The sequence below is a fragment of the Crinia signifera genome, chromosome 5 (genome assembly GCF_055691185.1).
Source record: "Crinia signifera chromosome 5, ASM5569118v1, whole genome shotgun sequence".
In the NCBI taxonomy this organism is placed as follows: domain Eukaryota; kingdom Metazoa; phylum Chordata; class Amphibia; order Anura; family Myobatrachidae; genus Crinia; species Crinia signifera.
This window is the reverse complement of record NC_139221.1, coordinates 225,958,816-225,981,664: the sequence shown is the minus strand read 5'-3', so window position 1 is coordinate 225,981,664 and position 22,849 is coordinate 225,958,816. Positions and strand designations below refer to the sequence as shown.

General features: G+C 41.2%; 2 protein-coding genes across 2 annotated transcripts in view; one reads left to right on the top strand and one right to left on the bottom strand.

Moving 5' to 3' along the window:
- Window positions 1–22,849, top strand: part of ACAD11 (acyl-CoA dehydrogenase family member 11) — a 110,219-nt gene that overhangs the window by 66,795 nt on the left and 20,575 nt on the right.
- ACKR4 (atypical chemokine receptor 4) lies at window positions 8,051–18,478 on the bottom strand. Its single transcript, XM_083188581.1, has 2 exons — window positions 18,367–18,478; window positions 8,051–11,176 (listed from the first exon to the last, which is right to left on the bottom strand). The coding sequence occupies exon 2, from the start codon at window positions 11,164–11,166 to the stop codon at window positions 10,099–10,101; it is 1,068 nt and encodes a 355-aa protein (XP_083044707.1). The 5' UTR covers window positions 11,167–11,176; window positions 18,367–18,478; the 3' UTR covers window positions 8,051–10,098.

Here is a 22,849-nt window from a genome sequence, read left to right as displayed (position 1 = left end):
AACCAACTGGACCCTGACTACATAGACGAACCTTATCAGAATGTACCTGCTGATGATCTAGACGATCAGGATGCTCAAGGCATTGAGGGTCTCATAAGAGAGATCAGATCTACTCTTAATATTGCTGACTCGCCTACCCCGCCTCAGGTATCCATTTTTGGCAGGGTTCAGAAACAACCACTAACTTTTCCAGACTCTGAGGAATTAGATAACCCCTTAGTAAAAATCTGGAAGACACCTGATAAGAAGTTTCAGATGTCTAAAAGATTTCATTCCTTATACCCATTTTCGGCCGAGTCTAGAGCTAGATGGGAGACTCCTCCCACTCCGGATGCTTCATTGTCACGTTTATCAAAGAAAACCACCCTCCCCATTCCGGGAGCGGTATCACTTAAAGAAGCACCAGATAAACGTCTTGACAGTGCTCTCAAAAATATTTATACTACCGCAGGTGTCATTTTACGTCCAGCTCTCGCCTCCTCATGGGTGGCCAGGGCAATGGAGACATGGGCCGCTGATTTGATCAGGGGCCTGGAATAGGATACTCCCAAGGAGGAATTGCTACCCTTGGCAAAATGTATCAGGGACGCTTCTACTTATGTTGGGGAAGCAGCTTCTGATGTTTCCATATTAGCAGCAAAGGTTTCAGCTTCTGCCGTCCTGGCTAGACGCACTGTGTGGCTACGCTCTTGGCAAGCTGAGCCAGAAATTAAAAAAGCGGTGGAAGCACTCCCCTTCTCAGGAGATATGCTTTTCGGGCCAGAATTGGACAAGCTCATTTCCCAGGCCACTGGGGGGAAGTCGACCTTTTTGCCCTCTTCGGCTCCTGCACCGAAGAGGCAATTTGTAAGTCCTTCCTTTCGCTCCTTTCGGGGTAATGCGGGCTTCAGGGGGCGAGCCAGAGGAGGTTTTTCTTCCCTCAGAGGCCGCCGAGGCAGAGGGGCCAGAGCCCCCCAGACCACTGCCAATCTCTTTCTCAACCCCAAGGCCACAGACAAACCAGTGGCATGACGGCCTACCTGCTCACTTGGGGGATCCCAAGGTGGGCGCCAGATTGTTACTGTTCGCGGAGGAATGGAGGTCTCATTGCACCGACGCGTGGGTTCTCCAGATTGTCTCCCAGGGGTACAAACTGGAATTTGCCACACAGCCTCCAAACAGGTTCTTCCCAATAGGTAGCCCTCCATCAGTAGAGGCAGGTTTGAGCCTGTTCGGAGCCATACAAACTCTGCTCGAGTCGGGAGTAATTATCCCGGTGCCAGCCCATCAGCAGTGCACGGGATACTATTCAAGCATTTTCGTGGTCCCAAAGCCAGACGGATCTGCCCGACCCATTCTAAATCTGAAGTCCCTGAACGAATTTGTTCTTCACCACAGATTCAAGATGGAATCGATTCGGTCAGTTATTGCATCCCTGGAGAAAGGAGAATTTCTCCTGTCTCTAGATATAAAGGACGCGTACCTGCACGTCCCAATCTGGAACCTCATCAGCGATTCTTGAGATTCGCACTGCAGGATCATCATTTCCAGTTCAGGGGACTACCCTTCGGACTTTCTTCCGCTCCTCGGGTTTTTACAAAAATAATGGCATGCATGACCAAGGCCCTTTGTCTGCAGGGGATAACTATTATCCCCTACTTAGACGACCTCCTCCTCAAAGCTCCAACTCGGGAAAAACTTATGGCAGATGCCATGACAACTTGCAGGTTTTTAGTAAAAAATGGGTGGATTGTGAACTTCAAAAAATCCCAACTCAACCCATCACAACGCCTACAATTTCTGGGCCTCATATTGGACACAGTAGAGGAAAGGATTTTCCTACCACCGGACAAGATCATAGCTCTACAAGCAAAGGTCAGACAGGTTCTGCATCAGCGAAGGCTCTCAGCACATCTGTGCACTCAGCTCTTGGGTCTGATGGTAGCTGCGTTCGAGGCGGTCCCATACGGTCGCTTCCATTCTCGGACTTTCCAAGAGAATCTACTATCACAATGGTCGGGCTCACACCTTCAAATTCACTAGCGTATCACCTTGTTTCAGAAGGCTCGCTCATCCCTGCTTTGGTGGCTTCACACCCCAAACCTGCTTCAAGGCCGCAGTTTCAGCCCTTGCATATGGACAGTCGTCACAACAGAAGCCAGTCTCAAGGGCTGGGGAGCAGTCGCCCTAGGCCACCGGTTCCAAGGACGCTGGTCGCTGCAGGAGGCAAAGCTTCCAATCAATATCTTGGAACTAAGAGCCATCAGACTAACTTTACTACAGGCTCACAACCTGCTCCGAGGTCTACAGATCAGGATACAATCAAACAACGTGACCGCGGTCGCATATATAAATCGACAAGGGGGCACCAGGAGCAGGGCAGCCATGCGAGAGGTCCGTCCCATATTAGAATGGGCAGAAGCCCACTCCAAGGCCTTTTCAGCAATATTTATTCCGGGAGTGGAAAATTGGCAGGCGGACTATCTAAGCCGCCAAACGTTCCTTCCAGGGGAGTGGTCTCTTCACCCGGAGGTCTTCCATCAACTGACTCCTCGGTGGGGGACCCCCGACATAGACCTGATGGCCTCTAGATTGAATCATCAGGTTCCTCTCTACTGTGCCAGGTCCCTGGATCCAGGAGCGGTGGCAGTCGACGCCCTATCAATACCATGGCACTACCAGCTGGTATACATATTTCCACCTTTCCCGTTGCTTCCAAGAGTTCTGAAGAAACTGAAAAGAGAAACAACAACAGCCATCTTAATTGCCCCAAACTGGCCGAGGAGGGCATGGTACTCGGATCTAAAACTAATGTCAATAGACAACCCGTGGCTCCTACCTCAAAGAGAAGACTTGCTTCTCCAAGGACCATTCACCTTCCAAAACTTACGGCTTCTGCATTTAACGGCATGGTTGTTGAGGCCGAATTGCTGAAACGCAGAGGTATCCCATCCAGGGTTATTCCAACAATGCTCCATGCTAGGAAGAGTGTGACTTCAGCCCATTACCACAGGATTTGGAAGTCCTACATCTCCTGGTGCGAAAGGCTCAGCTACCCTAAGGCGGTGTTTAGCCTACCTAGGTTACTAGAATTTCTCCAGGAAGGACTGGATAAAGGTCTTCGTTTAGCTTCTCTGAAGGTGCAACTGGCGGCGCTATCTTTCTTCTTTCACCTCAGGGTGGCGGTCATTCCAGAGATACAAACGTTTTTAAAGGGGGTGTTGAGGCTTCAACCTCCCTTCAGATCACCCACTGAACCCTGGGACTTATCAGTGGTTTTGCGATACTTGCAATCAGACCTTTTTGAACCGTTAGACTCGGTACATCTAAAATATGTCACCTGGAAGACTGTTATGCTAGTTGCATTAGCTTCAGCGCGTCGTGTTTCGGAACTTGGGGCCTTATCATGTCGCCCCCCTTTCTTACAGTTTTACACTGACAGGGCAGAATGAAGGACTAATAGTTCTTTTCTCCCTAAGGTGGTTTCTTCTTTTCATCTTAACCAGCCGATTATCATTCCAGCTTTCACCGAAGACTCTGCTTCCCTAGATGCTGTAAGGGCATTGCGAATATACTTGGAAAAAACGTCAGCATTGCGGAAGACTGACAGTCTTTTTGTTCTCTATTGTCATGAACGCAGGGGATGGCCTGCGTCCAAAAGAACGTTGGCTCGTTGGATGTGCCTCACCATTAAAGAGGCCTACAGACATGCAAACAGGAATGTCCCTTCAGCCATTACGGCTCATTCGACAAGGTCGGTTAGCACATCATGGTCCCTGGCAAGAGGGGTTTCCCTCTCTCAGGTGTGCAGAGCGGCGACCTGGGCAAGTGCGAACACCTTTGCCCGGTTCTATAAATTCGACGCCTTTGCCAAGGCTGAAGCATCCTTTGGCAGGGCTGTTCTGGGGGAATATCAGCGCTCTCCCACCCGGGAGTAGTGCTTTGGTATTCTTCCCATACGTCATGACTCTGCAGTGTCCCCTGCTGGCCGAGGGAGAAATAAGGAATTTGGTACTCACCAATAATTCCCTTTCTCCAAGGCAGCAGGGGACACTCCACGCCCTCCCAGCGCTGTTTTCCTGCCAGATTATATAGGTTACTACCATGTTCCTACAAGTTGGTCTTTCCTCAGGAAGACTCAGTTTACCATGTGTGTATCATACATGTTGTTGTTGCTATGTTGGGTGATTCTGTTATCTATACATTACTTACTAACTCAGATCGTTCATCTGATTAAATATTACATGATCTATGTTGTATATGTCATGTTTTGTATCCTCCTCCTTCTAGTTCTTCTTGCCTTTGTTTCTCTTCCTCTCTCGGTCACAGTTTTACTAAGACTGGGGCTTGGTGGGGATAGAGGGGGGAGGAGCCAGCCACTTCAAAAGCATCTTAAAGTGCCGACTCCACAGCACCAACGCTATCCCTATACGTCATGACTCTGCAGTGTCCCCTGCTGCCTTGGAGAAAGGGAATTATCGGTGAGTACCAAATTCCTTATTTTTTTTTACGTGCCTGACGGGCCTTAAAGAATGTCGACCTATTGACTGTCTATCTATTTTCTGTAGTTCTATTGAACCGCACCCTTTTTAATATCTTTAGAATTGTTTTCGCTCAGGGCCTAATTCATGGTTGGACACAAATGAAAATACAATGCGTGACAAGAAAAAAGTGTCTCATTGTGCAACCTATTGTGAGTTGGCAGCAGTATAGTTAGCAAACGCGGCTCCCTGCCCATGCAAGTAACAATAACAGATGTGCCTGGAATACAAGACAAAAATAAGACGCAAATATAAATTGTTATTACTTTACAAGCAAAACTAGTAAACATATGGGCAACATCTTCGAATCCAGGAATTTTATACCTTACTCTGCCAGTGACTACAATTTTCTATGTATAATTCAATAAAATGTATTAAATAAGATAAAAAACATATGGTAAACATTCTCATTCTCCTGCAGAGTAGTACAAATACTTTTTTTAATATTTCTATATTCAGTATAAACAATCACTTGCAACATTTACACTTTATTTTCATTAGTAGGTTTCACTTAGACACATTCAATGAATCATCATCATTAACTTACAACTTACCTACAAGTCCAGTCCCTCCAAACAGTGGCATATGCAACTATTGACTGGGCTGACCACATTCCGCAGCACTTTACAGAGAATATTTGAACATTTACATCAGTCCCTGCCCCAGTGGAGCTTACAATCTATATTCCCTACCACATATACACGCACACATAGATATTCTATGGTTAATTGTTTGGGAGCTGATTAGCCTACCAGTATATTTTTGGATTGTGGGAGGAAACCGGAGTACCCAGAGGAAACCCACGCAAGTACAGGGAGAATATACAAACTCAGGGCCATGGTGGTAATGAAACCCATGATCTTCATTGCATAAAGAATCGTTAACTCCAAGATTATTTAATTGCTGGGACAAATTTATCCAAAACTTACCATCTCGTAGTAAGCTGGAACTTCAGTGCAAAATACCTCATGGTACTCCATTCAACTCCTACAAAATACTCCTCCTATACCCTCTAATTCTCGGCAATCACTTCTCTTTCCCTTTATCTTATCCCTATTCACCTTTCCCTTCCATTAAACACTCTGTCTTTCCTATCTTTATTTCCTGCTGATTGGCTAGATCTGTCCATGGATGGGTTAGAGGTCCTGGTTTGTCGTTGGGAAAGTATTTTGTTATATTGTTTATTTACTTTATTTTTTGTATTTAATTAATTTGTTTCTTTTTAATGATTCTCATTTTAGTGTTATAGTTTTATTTATTTTTTTATTTTATTTTTAACATTATAACAGTTTCATGTCTATACTGAGTTTAATTCTTTTTCTAATATCCGTGCTCTAGAGACTTTATACAGCATTTCCCTGTTTTTAAATTTTTTAGAATAGACCTTTATAGTGTTATCTGTTTGAAAATTTTGAAAATGGTTTTTGATCCTCATTTTTACTCTATGTTGTTTTCTCTTTATTGTTTGCTATATTGCTTGTCTTTTGAGGTTCAATAAAATATTTTGGAAACTGTTAATAAATAAAATAAATAACTAACACTTTAATGTTAAGAATCACCTTGGATGACTTGAACTCTGGCACTGTAGAATGACCACCCCGGATATAGACATTTAGGGGAAAATTTTATAGGATGAGAGATTCAGAAAGTGAGAGATTTGGTAACAAAGTAAGAAAAAAAAAAAACGTTTGATTTTGAAGTGTGAATGATTGTCGCTTTAAAAAAACCTGGAGATTACTTACCAAATCTCTCACTTTCTAAATCTCTCATCCTATTAAATTTCACCCTTACGAGGCCCATACACTGTGCTTTTTTTGTGTGCAATGCGATGTGCGATCCCACGCACATCCCATTGCACAGCTCAAAAAGTATGTGCTGCACTTTTTGAACTAGCTCACACACAATACGATGCAACCTAGTCCATAACGCATACAATTATTATACCGAGTATGGGCACCTTAAGGGTCTTATTCAGATTGCATGCAAAGTGGCCACATCTGCAATTTTTCACTCGACACAGAGTTAATTTCCCGCAAGTCGTGGCTTTTCAGGGAGGGGCTAAAGATGCAAATGAGCTCTGCCTCTCCTCTAAGACACGCAAATTGCGGGATTTGCAGCCTTGGGGGCGGGGCTTGATGACCTCTACATCAGGCCCCGCCCCCTGGAGTGCTGCTGACAGTCTCCACTCCGAGCTTCTCTCAGAGAGGATACTTTAAAAGTAGGCAACCCTACCTTAGGGTGCATTTTGTAGGAGATGTGGAAAATTTTAAAATGACAAGTTATCAAGATAAACAAAAGCAGATCAGCTTTAACTGCCTTAAAAGTGTCCAAAATCCTGCACCTGGCTGCAGTTAAAGTGCATTGCCTCTTCTGATGGAAGATATATTTGGAGGTTATATTTGTGCCTGCAGTGTTGTGCTGGGTTACTTATATCAATTCCAATATATATTTGCCCAAAGTGGAAAGAACTGTGAACTTAAGCCACTCCTTTCACCTGTTCCACTGTTTCCGTGGTGCATTGAAAGAACTGTTTGGGATCTATTTCCATTAAAATAAGCAAAGCTACTCACCACCACAGAAGTAATCCAGGTCTCATCCTGATGATGACATCATCTCGTGTGGCCATCATCAGCTGCTGCAGTAGCGACAGTGTGCCAGCAGGGAATACAGAATAACAGATCATTGCTCAAAATATTTGTCAGTATATTGGCATATGTTGAGAGCTGTAAAATGTAAGGGATGCTTTTATAGGAGTGTAAGACATGACCGTGTATGGGATCTGGATGATAGGTTGACATTGATAAAAGGTTGACACATGCACTAGTTAGATGTTGACAAAAGGTGACAAGCAAAAGGTCGACATGGCAATGTTCGACACATGAGAAGGTTAACCTGAGATTTTCATGTTTTCTTTTCTTCATATCTTGGACTTTTTCAGACTTTAACATCCACATGGACTCTGATTGGGGCGGTAAAGTGTGCCAAATGCAGCAGCAGTGGTGCTAGGCAACTGCACCCAAAGCATGGCGATCCAGGCAAGGGTACGTGCTACACTAATTGGGAGTCCATGTCGTTAGGTGTCAAAAACCACGTCAACCTTTTCACGTGTTGACCCTTTCTGCTTGTGTCAACCTTTTGCCAATGTCGACCTTGTGCATGTTGACCTTTTTGTGTCCACCCAGACCAGGGGTAGGCAATCTGTGTCTCTCCAACTACAAATCCCAGCATGCCTTGCCACCGTTTTGCTATTAGAAAGTGCTAAAATTGTGCATGCTGGGACTTGGAGTTTCACAACAGCTGAAGAGCCACAGGTTGCCTACACCTGACCTAGACACTGTCTATCCTTTGATATACACCCCCTAACAAATGTAATCCACTTTATAAACTGACAATATGAATGCACTTGATAGCCAGTACGGTGCACAAGACAGTTCAGCTGCTTTATCTGTTGAAGACTTCTGGATCCGTACACTGTTGTGTCATGTTTTGTCCTTGGGAATAATTTATCTGTGAAGTTTTGGAAGCATCACTAATAGTATAAAAGGTGTTTATTTTACATGGTAAACAAAAGCTATGAAAAGAGCACTGTGCTACACATCATGAAATATAAATAAGCACAAGCATTCTACACACATTCTGGAAGCATTCTTCTAAAAAACAGTAAAATGCTAATTTGAAGCTAACCTAATTTAATATTATGATTGGCTGCCTGCATTAGTTATTAGTTTGTAGACAAAGGTGTTTGAATTAAATTACATCAGCTACCAGGAATAATTTTGTACAACATAAAAGCACGTTATTTATGTCATCCAATTAACTGACAAGCTTTCAGTCTCTTTGCCTTATTTTGTAACGCAAGATTGAAGTTAATGTCAATCTTCAGTACCATGTTTCTTTTATATTTTTATCCAAAGAGATCAACCATGGAATATCACAGTCAGTGATACCCAAGTATCTCTTATAAGTCAGCATCACTCATGTTCTAGTTCATTGTTCATTTATGTTGCTTTGTGTTCATAATGCTGGGGCCGGGCACACACTAAATGATGTGTATACCCAGCGAATATATCATGCTGTCTGTACACACTGCATGATGCATTGGACGATGGTGTGATATACAGTTGGAAGCCCCTTTTAAAATGCATGCCATCATTCCGTGGTCATCCCAATGGACATGCAGCACACCCGCTAAGACAACCAAGTCAATGATCTGGAGTGCACGACCATGGGTGCACTCTGAGAGATGTTGCCAACAGATTGTTCTGGTCCGCATTGGAACAATATATCTTCCAAGTAATCATCTAGTGCAGAGGTTCCCAAACTGATTAGGCTTTTCATTTCTGAGTCCTCTCAATTTCAAACATTCTTAGTACTTACGAGTGGAGTGGAAGTGAGTGGTATGCATATCCTTATGCGTATCCTTCTATTAAGGAGTAGCAGAGGAGTAGTGTGTGATCAGGAATTGGGTCCCACTGTGTCTAGCTGCTGGCTGTGTTCTTTCCCCTGGGTTCAAAGTAACGCCTGTAAAATGAATGAAAACTACACGGGAGCATTCATTGGGATCGAATCTACATCGTTTGTAGATAAATCATTCGATGCCCATTTGATTTTCTATTGGATTTTGCTTCTATAAGCAAAAAAATAATAGAAAAATAGTGCATATCTCACCGTGTGTATGCTCTGTACATATGTTTCCAGTTTTCAAATCTTGGTTAGGGACTAGGTATATTTTTCACTTAATGTTCCTTCTTTGGGCAGTATTCAATGTTAATTATGGCTATGTGCAGCGAATCCTGTTTAGGATTCGCTGCACATTTGCAGGGTTCCGGAGGGCTGGAGCATTCGCTGCCAGCCCTCCCTCTCACCCTATTCAATGCCTTAGGGGCTCGCTGCCCCTGATGGCGATTTTTAACCCCTGCAGTGAATGCCGCCGGGGGACTGTGGCAGGCAGGTATATGGAGTGAAAACAGCCCAATTCGCCCCCCAAAAACGGTGAATCCGGATCATTGAATACTGCCCTTTGTATTAATAATTTGCCGATTGGCTGTTCTCACGAGCTTTGTTTTAGTGGCAGATCAAGTACTCAACAACAATTTTCATAAGTTGTTATTCACACTACTCTTTTAGTCAGTTTTTCTTTTAGTCACACTACTCTTTTAGTCAGCCTTTTACTGATCCTCGCAAACAGGGAAATTCAAGTGCACCCTTGGCAATTTTATATACTGTATGGTACTCTCTAACTTAAATAAAGCATTACCCTTGACCATACGCAATATATATTCAGTTAGTGTTATACATTCGAACTACAAATATATGTATAAACTATATAGATATTTATAAAAGTTGCTTTAACATACATTGTACATGACCTTTTTAAACAGATTAAAATATTTCATATGTGGTTTTATGCAGTGTATACACATCTGTAATAGTCAACTTCGGAAGTTTTAAGAACCATATTCAATTAGTGTCTGTGTGGTATGCAAGGACTACCTGCAATGCTGGTGGTTGTGAGGTACCAGAGAAACGGTCGGAACTACGGCCCTGTGCGGTCATTGCCACTAATTGAATTGCCGCATTAGATTGAGAAACTATTTGTTTCTTCTACATGATCTTCAGAATACATGGGGTACTCTTCAATACTCTGAGGCCTCGGTCTCCTCCATGAGCTAAATTTTTTTACTGTTTTAGTAATATAAGATTTAAATGTGGTTCCCATATAAACATACAGTAATGGATTGAGACAGCAATGAAATAAAGCCATGCTTTCGGTTACCTGCATCATTACGTCAATGGTCTTGCTGGTCTTGCAGTTTGTAATCAAAACATATATTATATCTATGGCCCTCCAGAACTTGACAACATTATACGGCAGCTGAGTAAGAAGAAATATTCCTACTACAGCCAGCAATACTTTAATTGGTCGTGACCTTTTAATGTTGGAAGAATTTACGAGGATTCTGGCCATGGCGGAATAGCAGAACAACATGATAAGAAAAGGAATTATGAAACAAAACACTGTTTCGAGGATCAGAACTAAGGCAGTAAGCTGTCTTATAGCATCTTTAGGATATGTGGGAAGACATTGGTGTTTGCCGCTGTGTTCCTTTACGTCATTGTAATAAATATCAGGAATGCTCAACAACAGGGAGGTGGTCCACACAAACAGGCAAATTGCCCAGCATCTTCTTCTAAAATTTTGTTGGCTTGTTGCCCTGGTTACTGCAAAGTATCTGTCCAAACTAATGCAAGCTAAGAACTGCATTCCGGAGCTGAAGTTTATGGTATATAAAGCTGAGGTTATCTTGCACATTTCTTTTCCAAACTGCCATCCAAGGGAAGCATCCACTGACCATATAGGAAGTGTGAAGAGCAGCAAAAGATCTGCCACTGCCAGATTCAGCAGGTATACATCAGTCTTAGTCTTCAACTTTTTATAGTACGCATATATGGCAACCACAAAATAATTGCCAGCCACCCCAACCACAAATGTCACAGAGTAGAATACTGGGAGGAAAACCTCAGCAAACCTTCTTATGTCATGCTTCACACAGAGTTCTTCATAACTGTCATAGTCATAGGTCATATTTGTGTAATCTTCATAGTTTTCACTTGTCAGTAATGTGGCATTTATCTGATGTTCCATTGTACTGCTTCTATTGGGGAAGAGAGGGATTTGTGGTTTATCGATGTTTTCATAACATACAGTTTTCATACATATGAAACAGAAAGCTGTCACCCAATTTCCAAATTTGACAGTAGAATATAGATTCAGTTACAGTTTATAGATGTTAGGGAGGAAAATCAGACCTGTCTGAGAAAACTAGGGTACATTTATGCAGTGGACCACCAGATCCTTCATAATCCCCGTTAAATCTGTATTTATGAGTATGTATGGGGGACATTGCAATGCCCCCCTTTTGTTTATTGCTCTTTGTTTTCATTCTTCTAATCTCTCTAGATCATTATCCCCAATTGCGACCATTCTATACAGTTTGCACAAGTTTTTTTATTGCTATATATCTGGTAGCACCAATATGCTATAAGTGTCATTTAACTTCATGTTTCAAATTGTAACATTTAATGCTAGACCCCGTTACTGCTTTGCCTTTTAATTTGCCTTTGTTTGATTACATAAAGGCTCATTCAGATGAATTTATCAATGCTGCTTCATTGGAAACAACCGTAATAGCTCTGTATAGCAATGCAGCAGGAGGCGTTTATTACAAGTAGATGCCTCTCACTGCAGTAGTAATCCGGCATGCATCCTAGGACTCAGGCATCCCATCACTCGCACACCATCAGGAAGCTTGCGGCACCCATGGGGACACACAAGACTCATGTCGCAGAGACCAGGAAAACTATGTTCAAAAAACGACTCTATTTTTTCAAACGGAGGCCATTGCCACTCCCTTCCTACCCCCAAATAGCATCAAACTGTCAATCACTGACCGTCTGATGCCACCCCCTGTGTTGCAGGTCCTGTTTGCGAAAGTGGAAAGTCTGCATTGCATCTTTGCTCTGTGGCATCCTGGTGATTGATGCTTGATTTCACCTGGAGGAGGGGATTAAGTCTAGTTTTGGGAGATGGAGCCTAAATCCAGAGACATCCAGAGACAGGGCTTAATTAGCAAAAGGCTGGCATCAAAGTACTGCATCGGTTGCAGCCCCTAGAAGCCAGATAAGGCTAACATCATAACAGGAGTGTCTCCTCACAGTCCAGACTGGAATTCGCACAGGGAAAGAAACACTCACCCTGGCACTGTGATTAGCCAGCAGTGCTTCCAATGGGAAGCCACTGCCAGGCAGTCTGTTTACACAGGGGCTGCAGTCCTAAAGCCCCTAGGTAATATCCGCCACTATTAACCTAACCTAAGTTCTCCCTTATACTAATACACTCTTCTCTCGCCTTAGTGTTTTTCCCTTTACATATTTCTTCCTTTAATCCACTATACAACTTCAACCACCCTTCAGTTAATGTTAGTTAATGTAACAACAGCAGATCCAGCTAACATCTGTGCCAAGAGTACATTTTTCCCGCATTTGCAATCCCTATTTCCATTGTCTAGAGAGTGGAAGTATACAGTTCATCTTACATGTTTATATGTTGAGTATTTTTATCATGACCATAACTTTTAGTTTAATAACTTGAGCAAAAAGGCCAAAACACATTTATAATGCAGTTTCTATTTAATTTTTCTATTTGTTTAGTCTTTTTCTTGCTTTTTTTCATATCCAGATGATGTGGTGCTTGAACATTGTTTCTAAAAAAAAAATAAAGAATAGAAAAACCCTTTTTTTCACCAAGATTCAGACACGTTTTACTTATCTCTATGGTGTATCTGTTACTAGCACTCATTTACATATTTTATTTATTTATTTGCTACAAAGAAAAACAATCAAATAGCATTCCAACAAGAAAACCTGGGGAGCTGTGTCTTAATGACCTGGTTTGTGTAAATAAACTATTTTAATTACCATATACAATCATATTACAAAGTTCAAACTGTGTTCTTTTTATAAAGTCATTGCATACATTTTATACTGAGTGGTCAGTAACAATAGATTTGTTAGGGGTATCCAATTACCCCTGGTAAACCATTCGGAGTCAAAAACATCAGTTTTTCACTATTTTCCCAATGTTTCACCAATGTTTTTTATTGGGCTATCCTATTAGATCACCACATAAAAACCTGCCGGCTTATTGGGGCTAATTAAATAGCCCCCAGCAAGCCATCGTGGTTATTAGGAAATCCCCCTATCTATAATTACAATTTTGTTAATTTCCTTATTGTTAGCCAAACTATAAAAATTATGGTTTTTAGGTGCATTTAATTTTTCTTTTAGTTTTAAAACACCTTAATTGTGTTTTACCTCATGCTGTACCCACTCCTGCCTTATTTTCCACATCTAAAGAAAAATGTTTTGACTGTAATATTGGAAGTTGAGGTGGTTTTGGGGCAGAGGAGCTGGTGGATGGTTAGGTGCTGGCACTAGCTGCTGTCCAGGCTCAGTGCATTTCGGTGTAGCATACACCTTCAGTTCCCGAAACACGTTGAGCCTACAGCAGATCAGCACTCTGGGAGAAAGCCTATGATATCATCGTCATCGCGTCACCATTATTTGCAAGGAGGCCTTGCTTAAAACACGGAAACACAAAGATGGACTGCCTTTGCTATTGTGCAAGCACTTAACTACACAGCAAAGCACTCGCACACTGCCGGCTGAAACGAGGCAAAGGCTGGCAATGTTTCAGTTCACAGTGACTGGCAAGGCCCCCCAAATGGTCCAGACATGCCTAAGTTATCCAGACTCATCATTCTGCCACCCCTGCAGTGGTCCAATGCTTCCCCCTTCGCTACTTAGACTGCGATCGCGATGCAGATGCAGTTTAAGTGCATGCACAGATTGCTAAAAAGCACAAGCTGCAATATTCGTGAATCTGCAAGGCTAGCTGGATTAGCACGTATGGCCAGTGGAAATTCAATGGAAGAGTAGCAGAATGGGAAAAACAAATGCAAGCATTGCTAATATAAAAAGGGAGTGTTTGGGAATATTTTAAACAGAAGAGTAACAATACTGGGAAAGATATATAGGAATTTTGTGAAGCGAAAGTAGACTATATTTTTTGGGGCACTCATGTTGATTTAAAAGTTTTAAAGTTTCTGTTGTCATTATGATTTTAAAAAGAGTAAACAGTTGTTTGACAATAACTGGCTTCACCCAACCACTAACCATGAGTTAAAGAAATTCATATTCTCTGACAAATGGCCAGAAAATCACAAATTCTGCTATGGTATGTAAACTTATGAGCACAACTGTACACATGAATAACAGTCATCTGTGATTGTAACAGACATAATATTTAAAAAAATATATTTATTAAAATGTAAAAAGACCATAGATTACTCATCACAACGAACAGGCCTCAATCAATGGTTAGAACACTTCCCCTCCTTAACAACAGACATACTGTTAAAAACACTACAAACTTTAATTACTATTTTTCCAATGGCCAAATTCACTGAAATGTACCTAAACATCTTCCATCATTCATACATATCTCTCACGAGGCTTTTAAATGCAGATTTTAGACTTAAAATGCCCCAAATGCAACCACCCTTAGGCAGATCTACTGTATACCACTGTTTTTGGGCTTGCCCACTGGTCAGGAGGTTTTGGGTGCAGGTCCGAAGCTTTGCCAACGAGAATCTGGTAAATTTCTCTCCACTCACCTCGGAGTGGGCCATATTTGGCCTCCTCCTGGAAGAAACTAGAGCCCCTACACCTGTAAAGAAACTGATGCTGGCAATTTCATCTGCTGCCCACAAAACGATCCTTCAGTTGTGGATCCAGAACTCCCCTCTAGCCTTGGCAATGTTTAAAGATAAATTGTTCTTTATTTTCCACATAAACTGGTTGGAGGCCTCCCTCCAAAAGGACTTTTGTTTTTTATTTAAAACTTATTGACATAGGCCCTTATTCTGATCGGTGCGGCCCGATCAGAATATGCGTCCACGACCGTGCAGGCGAATCCCCGCCTTCCATACGGATCGCCACCTGCCGTCCGTACGCGGATATGTGGCGATCCGCATGAAATTGGACGGGGATACGCCTCCTCCATGGTGGGAGCAGCCCCTGCATTCGATGGTCGCCGAACATCGAATGCAGGGCCGCACGCTCCACCAGGTCCCGCAACACAAGACCACACGGACACTTGTCCGTGTGAAATCTTGTATGGGGGCGGGCAGCTGACATCCGGCGATGTCAGATGCCCGCCCCGTACCCACGCGTCACGGCCTCATTACCATGCATACGCCCCGCGTTTGCATGGGAACGCCCATGAAACGCGGGGCGTATGCATAGGGTAATGAGGATAAGTAGCCCCTCACGCCCCTCTATGCCCCCTGTGCGGCGTATAGAGAATCCTTGCGGCGAAATCGCCTGCACATGCGCAGAGTGACCTCTGCACATGCGCAGAAGATAAACATCGGCGGCCCGTACGCAAGTGGGAATATCCGCATCGATCAGAATAAGGGCCATTATGTTATTGACTTTCTACTCGATTATTATACCTTAATATACAGTAATGTATTTTATACTGATTTGAAGCTTTGACTTAATAAAAAAGTTGTCTAATTTAAAAAAAAAGTAAAACTTTTTGAATCAACATGAGTGCCCCAAAAAATAGAGTCTACTTTCACTCCACAAAATTTCTGCAAAGACTCTTGGGTGCACCGCCAACTTACTAATATTAACCATAATGGTTTAATTTCTCTATGTTGGTACACTCATCATCTGTCTGAATATCTAATTTTTATTAACAAATACTGTGCAGCAATAGCAAATCTCTGTCCAAAGATGTAAAGGAAGTAGGGTTGCGGAAAACAATTGTTAAACCTTCCCCTTCCAGCTTTTTTGATTTTTAACCAGTTTTTTTGCATTAATATTTTAATAAAAATATTGAATCATGTACTAGAAATCTTGATCAACGTGTTTTAATGCTTTATAACATTTAATAATGTTATTGTTTGAGCTGATTTATTTTACATATTTCAATAAAACCATTTTTTCTGATTATTTTCTGTTACATCTGAATATATGGAAACAAATTAATACATACAAAGTACACTCAGGTGAAACTGAATTTAAAGGTGCCCATACACGGTACAATTATTGTATACAATTTGGACTAGATTGTATCACATACGGTTTGTGATGCAATCTAGTACAAAAAGTGTGTGCAGCACATTTTGAGCTGTGCGATGGGATGTGCGTGGGAGCGCGCATCTCATCGCACCCGGCAATTGTACCGTGTATGTGCACCTTAAGAACTGCATGTAAATGTTTAGCATTAGTCCTACTTATTACATATTATGATTAATTAAATCTAAATAGTAATACAAAATAGAAATTGCAACTGCACTTTTCACAGAAACACACACGCATTAGCAGTAGGTATGCCACTGGCATTAAACATTTTGAATAAAAACACAACTTATTTTAGTAAAACTGGCTTTTAAGAAATTAAATGAAAAAAATAGATTTCTTGAACATTATAACTTATTTGCTATTCTCAGATGCTGCACCGTTAGCCTTTCTCCTTGATACTCCTCTTACCCTTCTCCAAACACACTACAGTATCAGGTGTGAGCAGTGGCAGACCTACATTTTTTGGGACCATGAAGCTTGGACTGTTAGTGTGGTCCCTTTTCAACCACCAAGGTCTAAATGTCTACCTCTCACATCTTTTTGCCCTCTTCAATAATCACCTAACAGCATCCACTTCAGTAAGCACCTCACAGGCACCCTCACCTTCAATAATCCCCTCATAGAACAGTTCAGCAGGCTTTCAGGTATTGTTATTTAAAATGGATACACGTTTCATTCTATTTGCAGAGTAATGGGCCCCATACATCAGCAATCACAATTTATGGATTTCCAGATCCAGGGATTTTTTTTGCCAGATAAATGGATTTTACAATCTATCTGACTTTGCCCACACATTACAGATTTATTTCAGTGATCGGCAGATTTTTCCATCTAAAGATTGCATCTTCATATCTGGAAATTGCCCAATCGATTGCTGTTCATAATGTAAATAGATGAAGAAGACGAATTGGGAATGCCCACACATATAAAAAAGATCTGCAGATAATACCAGATTATTACACATGTTTAAAAACCTGATTAAGCAATCGATTGGCGATATTGATTAGGATTGCCAAAAGGGGGAGCCCACACATCTAAAATTAATTGTGGCAATCATCTCCATATCTGAAAATTGTCACAATTAATTGCTGATGTATGGGGCCCTTTAAGCTATAACTCCCTGCAGCACTAATTGATGTGCATAGCAGCTATGCTGTACTAGAAGTCTGGTTGTCATGTTGTTATTTATGACAAGCCATATAATACATAAAAACAGTTGAAAATCCGATTTTTGGTGCTAAAATTCACAAGAAAGATAAATAGTGATTCTGTACTAAAATAACCTTATTTTAATTACACACACTTTCAAAACTCCATTGATTTTGTTGAGAAATTCACTAATTAAAAAAAAGATGTTGCTTCAGAACACCTCTGGGACTAGTGGCCTTGAAGCTTTGTTAGTTTCATTGTACACTGTTAAACATCTCATATGATGTCACAATAAAATAACATTTGCATGTGTTTCAGACAATCTTTTTAGCATATTCAGTATATTTTATGCTGCTTTTGTTTCATTGAGAAAACATAGTCCCCCAGGACTTTGTTTGGCCATTTGTCAGGCTGTGCTGTGTAAAACAGAAAACACCACTGGTGCGAATAGATGCACTCAGAAGTGTACAAGAGCTGTCTGTGTGTTACTTAGTGCAATTGTCCTGCAACAAAAAATGATTTGTGTGACACATGGAAAAATTGTATTGGAAACAAATTGTTCTGTCTAATGCATATTGTATAGCGAAATAATTAATGTTTTGTGTGATTTTGTTCAAGCTGGCATATGGAATAGCATTGTCGTGTTTAGAAAAGCCGCATCACTGCAAAAAAAAGTTGAATGAATAAATAAATTAAACATGAGTTATGTGATCACAATTGTTAATATAACTTGATTATACAATACACTTGAGAAACTTGTGGCCACTTTTCAGAGCTTTATTATGGAGTTATTCTATGTTGTGGCATTGCAAGCAGAACTAAAGTTTGAATTCTGTTATTTATTTTGTTTAGTCATTGCTTTTTTTATTTTGTTTTATATAAACTGTTTGATCTGTTGTATTATGTGCAGTACATCCTCTCTAAAGCAAGACCTTTTATTTAAAGTTGTGCTAACAGCATTTTAACAAGCAGTGAAGACACTCACCTCTTTTACAGCAAGTTGCTTGGTTTTCGGTGCTGAGTAGCGTATAAGAATGTCTGGTGGGGAAAAAAAGCTTGCAAGCCTGTTTTGTGTTCTTGCCAGTACCACCCCTCCCTTTCTGGAAAGGAAGATAAACTATTCCACAAAAAGTTCCAGGAAATATACGAGTGGGCTGTGTAATTCTGGTATTCTGATAAATATTCAAACATTTGTAGGGAATTCAGTAATGCATATTTTTAGCAGTTATTAAAAGAATGTATTAAGAGTAAATTAATATTACATTTAAAGAAGGCTTAACATTTCAAATAATCTGTCCCTACTTTACTACGCAATAGAAGGACGAATCTGTAAAACCAAGGAGAGGTACACAGTTGATTTATATTATATTTTTTCCAATTTACATACACAAATTTATAATACAATTACTCATGAGCATTGGTTATTTTCTGCAGCTTAAAATGGGCAGCACGGTAGTGTAATAGTTAGCATTACTGCCTCACAGCACTGAGGTCATGGAATTGATTACCTCCCTGGTCCTGTATGTGCAGGGTTTGTGTGGTTTTCCTCCCACAATCCAAAAATATACTACTAGGTTAATTGGCTCCCAACAAAATTAAACCCTAGAATGAATGTGTGTGTGTGTGTGTGCGCGTGTGTACATGTGGTAGGTAATAGATTGTAAGCTATTTAGTATCAATATTTCCCAAAATATATTGTAACTAATCTTGAATAGACTTATATAGACTTATATTGAAACAAGCATTTATATATATATGCCATGAGTGGAGCAAGAAATGAAGCTATAGACCGAACACAAACATTTATTACAATGCCCCATAACATTTAGAGAAGCTGTTTAGTCTTCAAATAACACAGAAAGGATGGATTCATTGTTCTGCTGAAATCATTTGGCAATATTATATTACACTGTGCAATAGGAAGATGAGGAGTGCGGCAGCCATCATGTGTCTGCTGCTATGGAGGACAGCGTTGCTGCCATGCAGCCATAGTTGAGGTCGATGTCAGGGTGACCGTGACCCAGTAAGAGAAGGATTTAGGCATTTCATCATGATCCATCTGCTTGATACTCTAGAAAAACTTGACATGTGCAAAGTTTCTGCACACTGGGTGGCCCATTAGCTGACTCAAAGGCATAGAAAGGCTCAGTGACTTGGTGCAGAACATTTTGGCCAGGTTTCATTATGGTTGCTCATATTTTGCCTGGTAAATATTCAGTGACAATCAATCCTGGATCTACACTTTTGCCCAAGACTAAACACCAGTCAGCCCAGTCACCACAGAAGTACAGTAAGCTCAGTGTAGCCAAGCAGATGGTGGCTGTTTTTGGGCTGAGACTGGTCATGTATCTATTGTACCCCTCATTCAGCAGCGCACCATCACTGGAACTGGTATGATCACCAATGCCTTCCGCAAGTGCTGGAAGACATTTCTGTCAAGAACTTGCCCTCGTGGTGACCATATCCATTGTGACAATACACCTCCCAAAAAGTACTAATAAGTGGTGACATTTCTGACCCATGAATGGCTCCAGGAGCTTGGTCCAGAACATGTGACTTACAGTGGCGGAACTACCAAGGGTGCAGGGGGTGCAGCTGCTATGGGGCCCGGCGGCGGGGTGGGCCCGTGGACAGCAAGCAGTCCCCTGCACCCTCGGTAGTTAAACTAATTATAAAGCTGCCGCGGCCGCCTGCTTCAGCGCGCCTCCACTACGGCAAGTAAGAAGCCAGTTGTACAATGAGGAAGGAGACGGGCGGGGGGTAGCGCTGTGCAACGCCGGCAGTAGTAGTCAGGCGAGAGGCAGCAGCATGCGAAAGGAGGCTGGCGGGGTTGGTGAGGTTGGCGCTGTGTGCCACTGAGTGACCGCAGAAAGAGCCGCAAGGGAGCTGGGGTACTGTCACCATGTGAAGCCCGAACATGGAGAGGAGTGATGCACAGAATGCCCACCCCTCATCCTGCATGGCAGACTGGCCCACGCTGACAGCTCACTTTGTGGCCTCGACAGAAAGTATGGGTGAAGTCCGGCTGGCTGCTGCTGCTGCTGCTGGTGGTGAGATAAACATGTTGTAGCAGCACCATTTTAAAATGATTTAGCTACTTTTTTATATATATATATATATATATATATATATATATATATATACATATGTTGATCTGAGTTTCTGTGTTTTTTTTCTTAATGTGTTTATCATATCAGGCTGTGACTATTGGCATAGTTTGTAATGGGCCTTGCAGTGTGTCACATAATGTGTAAGGGTATTACAGTGTGTCGCATATTGTGTAAGGGGCATTGCGGTGTGTTGTATATTGTGTAATGGCCTTTGCGGTGTGTTGCATAATGTGTTAAGGTGTGTCGCATATGGTGTAAGGGTATTGCGGTGTGTCACATTTTGTGTATAGGGCCTTGCGGGGTGTCACAGATGGTGTAAGGGTATTACAGTGTGTTGCATAATGTGTAAGCGGCATTGCGGTGTGTTGCATAATGTGTAAGGGTATTGTGGTGTGTAGCATATTCTGTAAGGGGCATTACAGTGTGTCGCATAATGCGTAATGGGCATTGCCGGGGGGGCCCTATTAGAAATTTTGCTATGGGGCCCACAAAATTCTAGTTACGCCTCTGGCGACTTATGTTGTGTTTGTGATGTTTTGGTATTTGTTTGTAGTCACTGGAAGCTACTATGGAAATCTTCATCCAGCATATAGAAGACATACCTGTTTTAGACATTTGCAGACTCCTATTGCAAATAATTTGAAAAAATGTAATGTTTCCTTTGTTTGTCATTTTAATACTTTTTGTTCATCTGAAACATATTGCAGAACCCTAATATATGTGATGCGCACAGATCTATCTAGGACACTTGGAAACCTTTCTCTATTGTTAAATACTGGGAGTATTTCCATAGTAGATCAATTTTCCACAATGGGATATTATTTTATGTATACTGTATATAAACCCGTATGGTTGTTATTTAAGTGTTATTTAGTCAATATTATAAGTCAGTGGAGAAACATCTCAGTATTTGGTGTTGGGAACCCACTTCCAGCATTCGGGCCAGCAGGTTTCTATACCTAACTCAATTATCTGGAGACTACTTCTTCCACCATTACCAATATTATTTTCAAGTACCCTTAACTGGTCTGCAGCGTACTCCAGGGGTGTATATATATATAGAGAGAGAGAGAGAGAGAGAGAGAGAGAGACTGGCACTCCAAATAGCTTTTACCCCGGTGCCTTTCCAGACGGTCCTGGCAGGAACAGTCAAATGCAACGCAGGTAGACAGACAGCACTCACTCGGCTTTCAATAGTCAATACATCAGACTTTGGTTATCATAGCTATGATAACCAAAGTCTGGTGTATTTATTGACTATTGAAAGCCGAGTGAGTGCTGTCGGTCTACCTGTGTTATATATATATATATATATACACACATACATACAGGTCGAGATCTCTTATCCAAAATATTCCAAAAACCGTGGGGTTTTTTTTAGAATATTTTTTTTTATAAACATTTTTCCCACTGCCCCTTTTTTCATACTTACCAAGTCCCCGGATGTCCACGACTACCTTCGGGATCTTCTTCAGCGTCTTCAGCGGTCCCAGGAGTGCACTGCGCAGGTGCAGCCCAGGGACCGCTGAAGGACGTCGTGGATAATGTGGATGCCGGGGGACCATCAGGGGAACAAGGTAAGTATGTTTAAAAAAAAAAAAACTTAAAAATCCCTTAACCGAAATGCTCGTGGTCCCTAGCATTTCAGATAAGGGATACTCAACTTGTATATACATACACACACAAATATATAACAAGAGACAAGGGACCCTGTTTTCTTTTTCTTAAAGAACATTTTTATATATTGATTTGTGGTATAGAACATATTGAGGATATCATTTCATATTATTAAAAAAGATAATTATGAAATAGATAATACTGTTGTAGTGTATATGTGTTAATTATAACATACTGTAGTAATTAAACAGCATAATATTACACTATAGTTGACAATGGGCCTGATTTTTGTAGTGATTTAGCCCCTAGATTTAAAGCACCAATAATTTCAAAAGACGAAACGATGTTGGTTTTCTACTTTTACATTTATTTAAAAAAAAATTATGTGTGTTCTATTTGTTTAAAGCAAATGTGGGTCATATTAGTTTGCAATTTCTGACAGTAGCTGAAATGAAAAATAATATATGTTCTTTATGTAGTTTTGCATTTCTTATTGAAAGCCAATTGTTGAAACTTGTAAATGCTTTGATCCACATGTTTTCATTGAAGTGAGTAAGTACTGTACAGTGTAGTTGGATTTATTAAAGTGTGGAAATACATTATAGGTACCATGTGTCAACTGTCATGAAATGAATTTAACAAGATGCGCATTTAATGGTAAACAGTCTTAGATTGTTGTGACAGGTTGTAATTCATCTCCTAATTCATTTCATGTTTTTTTCCCAGCTCGTGTTCATGTGC

Excerpts from the sequence above, each read along its gene's own strand:
- ACKR4 (XM_083188581.1), bottom strand. The coding sequence starts at position 11,166 with ATGGAACATCAGATAAATGCCACATTACTGACAAGTGAAAACTATGAA.